General features: G+C 51.3%; 1 protein-coding gene across 3 annotated transcripts in view; it reads right to left on the bottom strand.

The window, feature by feature from the left end:
* Positions 1 to 954: 954 nt before the first annotated feature.
* LOC135406873 (myogenesis-regulating glycosidase-like) overlaps positions 955 to 9182 on the bottom strand; it is a 33646-nt gene continuing 25418 nt past the window's right edge. The window contains exons 2-3 of one of the 3 annotated variants that reach the window (XR_010426540.1): positions 2740 to 5556; positions 955 to 1785 (exon numbers count right to left, since the gene is read on the bottom strand). Coding sequence is in view for 1 of the 3 variants with exons in the window: in XM_064641393.1 (XP_064497463.1) it covers positions 3350 to 5440 (2091 nt within the window). In the remaining 2 variants the exon portion in view is untranslated. Of the gene's footprint in view, positions 5557 to 9182 lie in introns of all 3 variants that reach the window. The other 2 variants (XR_010426541.1, XM_064641393.1) reach the window with 2 other exon arrangements.

The following is a 9182-nucleotide window of genomic DNA, read 5'->3' as shown; positions in this document are numbered from 1 at the left end:
AGCACGTGAAGCTCATTTAGGAGCCTGCCTTGCCCCACACCATCCCCCTTTGCCCCACATAATGTTTTTCCTTCCCTTTCCATTGTTAACTGCACAAACCACAGCTGCCTTGTGCCATCAGGCATCAGTAGCCCTGGCCAACACATTCAGCATGGCTTAAGAAATGAGAGGAACTTCAGTTCACTCCGTTTGCAATAAAAGACATTTTCCCAATGCTGTTCCTTTGACTTCTTCCTTGGATGCGAGTGGCATCCATACACTTGGCTGATGATTACATGGAGGGTGAAGCTGGCCCTGCTGAAGACCTTGGCAACTTGCAGCAGTCACAGGCTTGCAGCAGATCCTCAATAATGCAGAGGTCCTCCTTGGAATCGGTGCTTTAGGTTTAGGTTTGGTTTGCATCCTCCCAAAAGCTGGTGCTGTGTGTAGAGAGGGTGTCTGAGGCTTGTCGGGGATATGGGGACGGCAAGTGGGGACAGCTCTGTGCTGCATCCCAGCTAAAATGGCAGTGCTTGAAAACTCATCCACAGCTGTGTATTGCACAGGGGGGAGTGCTTATGGCAAAGTCGAAACACCACTGAGGCTAAAGCAAAAGCCCAGTTCATAACTGGATTTCAAGGAGGTGCCTATGGTGACAGCAGAGCAGTGGGTGCTGACCCATGAGATCCTAGCTGTGAGCATGTCCGTGCTGCTCAAAATAACAGCTTTTATTAAAAGTAAGAAAAAAACAACGCGCAGGCAGACCCCAGGGCTAGGGAGGACCATGGTAAAAGGAGAAACTGACGGCAGCAGAGACCTTTAGGGCATGTGGCCAGGCTGGCAGCTCAGGAAAAAAAACAACCTCCTCAGTCTCAGTTCATCCCGAGCCTGGTGGGAGCTGCCAGCCTGTAGATGCCTTGTGCCAGGAGAGTCATAAAAGATGGTCTGGGCTGATGCAACATCCCAGAGGCCAAGTAGAGAAAACCAGAGATTTTTATTTCTTTTATTATGTTGCCAGGAGGGCTAGGTGGTTTTTATCTCAGTGATCATCAAAGATTAAGGGCAATAAACTGCCCCTGCCAAAAAATAAGCAGACTGGGGTGAGCTGTGTGCTGGGGCAGAGTCCCATGTCACCAGCACCTCCAGCAAAGAGCTCTTGCTCAGCACTGGGAGTGCAAAAAACCAATCAGGACTGAAGCTTAGCAAGGCAAACAAGATGTTCCTCTGTCAGCACACAGCCCTGGTGCTGCAGGAGGTTGTCGAGAGGTGGCTGCGGTACCACCTGCTCACAGGATGCTTCCAGCACCCATCCCCCATGGCTCCCTGTGGCTTGGGTGGGCAGCAGGGAAAAGCACTGGGGGAAAGATTGGAAAGGGATGGGGGAGGCATTTTTGCAGCCATGGTACCAAGCATCTCATGTCATCTCCAGAGTTTGCAGAAAGTCTCAGTGATGCCTATTTTTTCCACCCAGTCTGTGATGCAGGTGGGTGGCAGAGCTGTGTGTGCATACAGAACACACTGATTACACAGGCAGAGGTGCCATATGAGGGGGCTGGAGTCTGGTTCTCCCACCTCTCCTCAGCATCGAGGGCATCAGCTTTGCAGAAAGCTTTTTTTTTTTGGTGCAGCAACAACAGCCAGAGGAATCTTGCTGGGCCCCTCCAGGACCCTCTGGTTCCCCCAAGCTCATATGTCAGGGACTCCTTGGGGCTTCAAAGCAGCAACAGAGTATCATTCAGAAACACTTTCTCAACCTCGGGGGGAGATGCGTTTCTTGGAAACTACTATCCTGGAGTAGAAGAAAGCCTACAGTAAGGATTCAGAGATATCCTGTTAACTCTGAACAGAACTGGCAGACTGATGAGCACTGCCTTCCCTTTCACATCCCTGGATTAAAGTGGGGTTGTCCCTCCCCTCAGCCACACCAGCAATAGCATTACTGCAGCTTCAGCTGCTTTCAGGGGCATCTAGAAGATGTTCTGGCTCATCCAACTTGGCATTGCTCTTGTGCCACTGTGCCCACGCAGAGTCCTCTCAGTACAACGGACCCCCTGATGGGTAACAGGAGTCTGAGCCAGTTTTGGGGCTGCTTCACCTGGACACCAAACCAGCCCTGGAGTGAGTGCGATGTTCTCCAGCCCCCGTTTACCTTTTGTATGGATCAGCTCTGGGACAAACCCCTAAAGAAGGGAGCTTTCTCCTGTCCTGGGGCCACACAAGAACTTTACCTCCCAGTTACCTACAAGCAGTGTGCTGGGGTCAGCAAAGGGATCTGTATCTCATTTTGGGAAGGCACATTGCATCCCAGAGACTCTTGGGCTCTCCCAAACTGCTCAGATGTGTCACCGTTAAGCTTTTGTTTGTTTAAAAAGAGCAGGGAAGGTTGGACCAAGAGTGGAGAGCATTTCACAGACAGCCTGCCTACCACAAGCCTTCAGGAGCTGCTGACACACCTTCACTCAGGAGAAGTCACCTGTGTGGGCAGAATACCAGCTCATGGACAGGGATCTCCATTAGCACAGGGTGGGAGAACATTTTCAATGGGGAAACTGAGGCAGTAGGGCACTCAGGCTGGTTTGTTAATTGTCTGAACTCTCTGAGGAGGCCAAGTTCTCCCCTGGGACCTCACAGATTGCACCCTTTGGCTCTAAACATGGTCCCAAAACACACATGGGAGCACTATCAAGTCTAAACCCTGACTTGGTACTATGTATTATTAATCTTTACTACCATGAGATTTCACCACATTTACAGGCTTACCTGAATCCACACCATGGACATGATTCTCAATAATTTATGAAAGGGGGAAAACAGTTGCCACAGCATACAGCAAGTGCTGCAGCTTTCTTCTCCTTACTCAGATAGCCATGGGAAGTGTAAACTCCTCTTCACACCTGCATCAGTTCCCATCTGTTGTGCAGGCTGCAGTTTGGGTGCCTTCCTCTTCAGGATAACCACAGACTGCTTTTTGTAAAAAAAAAAGTAATTTGCTGCAGCTGCCTCCTTCACTAAGCACATGAAATTTTAAATACCTCAGGGGATCAGCTGTGCAACTGGGTAACAAAGGAGTCCATGTAATTTCCTTTATAAACAAGAAGCGTGCATGGCATTTCTTGGTGGGAAAAGATTATGAGCAGAGACTGTGTTTCTATACATTGCACTTGTCACACTGCAATAACAAAGACACTCATCCAATATATATTAATTAGTTATGGAGCACCACTTGCTCCATAAAAAAAACAGAACTCTCAGTGTTTTCTTCAAATTTCATAATGAAGTGTTTCTATGTAAAAAACTATACCAATTCACAGGTCATTAAAGCTGTTGGTTAATTAATCACTGAGTCCATTGCACACTGATGAGGACCATGTTAGGACACCCAGAGGAAATAGGCAACTTCATCCAGGTCAACAGGATAGTCAGTGAGCAGCACTGGGGTCTTCTCAAACAGCTCCCCCTTGTAGCTGCGCCACTTGCCCGCTGGCAGGTAGACATCCCGCTCCTGCTTGCCCATCTCCAGGACAGGTGCCACCATGAGGGTGTCCCCAATGAGGAACTGGGAGTCGATCCTGTGAGTGGCCTCGTCGCGGGGCGAGATCCACCAGATGGGACGGATGATGGGGTCGCCCGTGTCGGTGACCTCCCCGGCCAGCTCCAGCAGTAGCGGGGCCACCAGCGACTCGTGGAGCTCCGTGAACTTCTGGGCGATCTCCACCACCTCCTTGTCGTAGAGCCAGGGCGGGATGGAGAACTGCATGGAGGGCATGAAGGCCGACAGCTCCAGCCACCGCACGTACAGCTCCCGGTCGGGGATCTCCACTGCCCCCTCTGTCTTATTAGGGAGGAAGTTCCCTCCAATCATATCTGGCAGCACAAATGGGTACCCCAGCATGCTGATGGTGAGCACCGTGGGGATGAGGGACTTGAGGCCGAGCTCGTAGCCCCAGACGGAGTCACGGTCGATGATGCGGAAGAAGCAGGAGATGTTCTGGGACTGGTAGCCCACCCGCACCTCGGCCAGCTCGTAGAAGGGGATGGCCATCTCCGTGTAGCGCCGGGACCAGATGCTGGGGTCTGAGAGCGGCCGGAAGGTGCTGAACTGCTTGGGCAGGTAGCTGGTCTCGCCTGCATCAAACTTGAAGGACGAGATGCCGTACTTGTGTCGGAGCTGGCGCAGGTGGCTCTGGAACCAGTCCCGGGCTGCTGGGTTGGTGAAGTCCAGGATGGCCCCAATGCCATTCCACCACTCCACCATGGCTGGCAGCCGCCCTGACGGCTCCTTGATGAACAGCTGACGCTCAATCCCCACACCAAAATTGGAGGAATCTGTGTGTATAAAGGGATGGATCCACAGAGTGACCTTAAACCCATCTTCCCTCAGTTTTGCAAACATCTCCGTCACGTTGGGGAACTTGACAGGGTCAAAATCAAAGTCCCCATAGGCTTGGGTGTACATGTCATCGATCTCTATGTGGCTGCAATTAAAACGGTACTTCCTGATGTTTCTTGCAAACTGCAGAATTTTATCCTGGTTTATATCTTTCTTGTAGAGTGCCCAGGTGGACCAGATGGGGTATCGGAAGGCGTTCTCAGCAGGGATCTTGGAGGGCTTGTTGAAGTACCTGCGCACCATGTACTTGTGGATGGAGGTGATGTCGGAGCCCACACAGACACGGTAGCTGAGCTCGGGGAAGGGCGGCTGCCCCGGCAGGGGCTTGTAGGGCGAGTCCTTGTAGCGGGCCTGGAAGAAGAGGGCGCGCTCAGTGGCGTTGAAGCCCAGGTGGAAGGGCACGGAGTCGTTGATCTTGATGGCCGCCGCCTTGGAGGAGAGCCAGTAGCGCTCCAGGATGCCGCCAAAGCTGTCGCGGAAGGAGTAGACGTCACTGGTCACGTAGGGCACGGGCTCCTGGTAGCCGGCCAGGCGGATGGGCCAGTGCTGGGTGCTCATCTCCGAGCCCCCGTACCAGTGGGCATCCTCCCAGAACATGGTGTGCTCCACCGCCGGGCCGGCCGCCAGCTCCTCCCAGCGCACGCGGTAGCACATCACCGTGTCCTTGGGCTTCACCGTCTGGATGAAGAAGTTGAGCGGCCCCCGGCTCGACTGTGTGCAGCTCAGGATCTCGCCCTCCTTGGAGCATGACTCCAGGTCCAGGCTGCCCGAGTGGAAGGCCAGCCGGAACACCACCTCCCCGTGCTGGTTCCTGATGACGAAGCCGTCCGCCCGCAGGTCCATCAGCTCCGTCTTGAGCCGCTCCGCCTTCCGCAGGGACACCGTGTAGTAGCACCAGGCCACCACCGCGGCGATGAACAGCATGAGGCCCAGCAAGATGGCCCCGAGCATGGGCCTCAGCTCCTTGGAGGGCTTCTGCTTCACAGGTATGACATTTTCAGGCCTTTCTTTGGCAGCACCCTTTGGAGCATTTCCATGTTTTCCCAGGCGGTGAGTAACTCGACTCTCCATGACTGCTTTGCAGAAACTTGGCTGCTGAATTCTTTTACTCCAACTGGTGGACAGGAAATCCTGGATGTTGCAGGCAGGTGTTCACAGCCTCCTTTCCAAAGCTTGGCCACTCATATCTGCAATGTTATTTCATGAAACAAAGGGCTATAAACACCAAGAAACCCAATTAAATCTTACTGAGGGCCACAGCTCCTCCGCTCTGTCTGCAGCCCTGTGGCTCTGGCTCACTTTGCTCTCCAGTGGCAGCCTGTTCGCTGGCAGCTGGGCTGAGCTTTTTTTGGAGCAGATCTGTGCCAGGATTCCCATGACCCTCTCTTGGCTGCAACCTCGCTGCATCCTGCAGAGCAAGGATGAAGGGATGAAAGTCAGACCAGAGCCTGGAGGCGAGTGGGGCCAGGGGAAGTGCCTGGTACCTGAGCGTACAGGCTAGACTTCACAAGCTGATCTGTTTTTACATTAATTATAAGCCCTGCTGGATTTCCCCTCCTATCCACAACTTCTCTGCTTCAGACAGAGAAATGCTGCGCTGAGTTCTCCAGCTTCACCTGCTATTCCCCACCAGCCTCTGGGGATGCAGCTGGTGAGTGATGTTTTATCTCCCTGCACTTTGTTCCTTTCCTGAGCTGCATGGAGATGTGGGTTTGTGGGGATGTGTTTCTCTGGGGCAGCTGGGCAGAGCCTGCCATGCTACCTGTCTCAGAGCCATCACCCCAGGACAGACCCTCTTACCCTGGCAGGGGCAAAAGAGAATGTTTCCCTACATATGTATATCTGGTTTTTATTGTAATTCAGTTGTCCTAATTTATTATAATTCTCTAGCTCCTGAGCTTATGCCAGGCAAGACACTACAGTGCAATAGGGATGGAAGATATTTTGGTACAGAGCTTGAGGACAGGTTAAATTGAAGTTGTTGCAAGACCAGGACTATATTAAAACCTTGTTTTGTTGAGATATGCACAGAAGGTGACACATGCTCCAGCTGTATCATCACCAAGCCAGCCTGTGCTGCACAGCTGAGTATCCACTGCCAACAAAACACAGGCAGAGGAAACTGAGGCTGGAGGCTCAAGGCAACACACTCTGTGCAGCTGGGCTCACTGCTCCCCCGGCCCCATCCTGGGATCTGTGTGATCTGCCAGGATGCAAATTTGCAGGAGCAGCCTATATGGAAAGGTGAGAAAAGAGCCAGCTTGCTTATCCAAGCTGTGCCCAGCAATACGTGCTGGGTGTATTTACCTGTGTCACCATGACATCAGTATCTAAGTATACAGAGATGATAAGCCACCCAGAGAGCCATTAACAATGACCTCACCCAGAGGTCACCACCTTTGGGATCGATCAGAGCAGATCCCCAACTGCCCAACTTAGCTGCCTGGCTGGTTTTTGTAATGCATTCTTGGGGTGAGTGAGGCTTTGCTGAGAAAAAGAGCTGGAGTGGACAAAAAGCATTCCCAGGCAAGTCCTGGCTGGCGTAGGGAAGTGACAGAAGGGAGGTTACTGCTGCCCCAAAAAAATGGTGATCCAGGACAGGGGTGGGTTTGGAGAGCGGGCTGGGTTACATGCTCTTGGGGCACTCTGGCAGCTCCAAAGTGCTCAGACCCGGCAGCCTCCCCTGTGTTGGCCTGGCTCCTGACACAGCTTTGAATCCAGCTCAGGTGGTTTACACTGAAACCCTTGTGTTTTGGCAAAAGAACCTTTTCACTTTGAAGAAAAGTGAAATGTGCTGTGTCGGTCCTCAGTTGCTGACCTTGGAGCTTTCCTCTCCTTCTTCCTTCCTCCTTTCTCCCTCCCAAACAGCCTTGAGACAGAAGTCTTCTCTGAAATGAGCTGCACCATTTTCCAAGGTGAAAAAACAAGGAACAGAAAGATAGGCTATCCCTTTTTTTTTTTTTTTTTTTTTTTTTGTTAATATTAAACAACACATAAAAAACTCGAAAACACAAGGACATCATGACTCAAAAATCCCTACAACAGTAAAGGACATGAAGAAAGTTTCCAAGCTTTCTATGTGGTGATTTCACTCCCCGATACTTGCTTTAAACGTCTCCATTTCCCCAGGAGCAGAAGACCAGTGGCAGAAAAGTGGAATATGAGGGAGCCAGGACTCCTGAGCCAAGCTGTCCTGTCCCCAGGGTCTTTTGGGTTTTCCTAACTCCTGTTATGTTGTGGGATGCCAAGTTGGTATCCCAGCCCTGCCCCTCACAGAGAAGAGGTGAGATGTGGGTGGTCAGAGGGAGTGCAGGCAATGGCACATCTGGAGGCAGCACAGCATGAAGCTGGGACTCCCAGGATAGATTGCACCAGGCAAAAGGAATTTCTGAAGCTGCCCTTCCATCCTTCAGGACTTACATCTCATGAGATTCTTAAACATCTGCAGACCTAGCTGGCAGCCTGATTGCTGCCCAGGGGGGATGAGAGGGACTCTTGACAGGGGGTGCACAGAGGTGACCCAGAGCCCAGATCCAGCCCTACCCTTGCTCCATTCATGGGGTTATGGCATCACAGTGTTTCTAACCCGTGACTAACTGGTCCTTGCAAAGCCTCTCTGTTCCAGTGAGTACTTTATTAACCCACACAGAGTGCAAGTGCTTCCAAGCAAGGATGGCACAAATGCTCCTGTAGTGCCCTGAAAGCCAGATGTCCCAGGGATACAGGCACTGTTGTGTTATATTTGGGCTGGTTGATCAGGTGCTAGTCTGGTATGGATCTGGCACTGTTGGTCCTCCAGGCTGAAAGAAGCTGGGATTCCTCACCCCAAGGATCTAAGCATGCACAGATTAAACATTGACATATCCAGTGCCGTGACATGCAGAAAATGAGCCAGGACTTTAGACTCTCTTACAGGTAAACAGAAGCTTCAAGAGTTTCAAGAGATGAAACACGTCAGCCAGCTTGAAGGGCAGCTACACACCTAAATCCCTCAGTGCACCTTCCCCCAGAGTCTCCTTCCTCTAGACCAAATCTGTCCCCAGCAACCCCCGTGATCTCTTGGCGTATGTAGCAGGTCTCAGTTCAGGTTCCAGCTGTGTGATGCCCGAATCCTCAGATTTTCACCAATCCAAGATGTTTACCTACCTGCTGGTGCAAGGAGACCATCACTCATCAAGGAACCCATCAGGAGACAATTCTTTCTTTAAATAAAGGGATAGTTTTCCATATTGAAATTCTTTTTGTTACAGGTTATCAGACACTTAGCAGTCACTCTTCGGTGCTCAAAGGGAGCATATACAATGTATCATAGCAGAAAGCACCAGATAGCTAAACATAATAAGTCATAAACAAACTATTGCCCTGTCAAACTCTGCAAGAACTGATTAATCATTTACCAAGCCCTTTTAGAATGTTTAAAATTAACCTTTTTAACAGAAAACACACACAAAGTAGAATGCAATTCCCATCAGCTCTCATTTCTCACAGAAGCCTGGCAGACGTGTGTCATATGGGGGATTTATTACTGAAAGGGGCATGGGGGAGGTTTGCTCACCATTTTTCCTGTGCATATAGATGACGTGAGAAAAGAGGTGTCTGCTATCACTGCAGCCAAGGAGGGAGAGCCAGGGTTATCTTATGAGCTGCCACAGATTAGCTACAAAGCCAACAAGGCTTAACACGAGGTGGAAGTGGCTGGGGGATGGATGCAGAGGGTGAGGTGACATTGCCAAGGACACTCTGCAGTCCATGTGGTGCACGCAAGGGCACCAGCATCCCTGCCACCAGCAGCCAGCACTTATGGAGCACCTGG

This window comes from Pseudopipra pipra, chromosome Z, assembly GCF_036250125.1.
Source record: "Pseudopipra pipra isolate bDixPip1 chromosome Z, bDixPip1.hap1, whole genome shotgun sequence".
Lineage (NCBI taxonomy): Eukaryota > Metazoa > Chordata > Aves > Passeriformes > Pipridae > Pseudopipra > Pseudopipra pipra.
The sequence above is the reverse complement of the archived record's forward strand: the minus strand, read 5'-3'. Positions and strand labels throughout refer to the sequence as shown.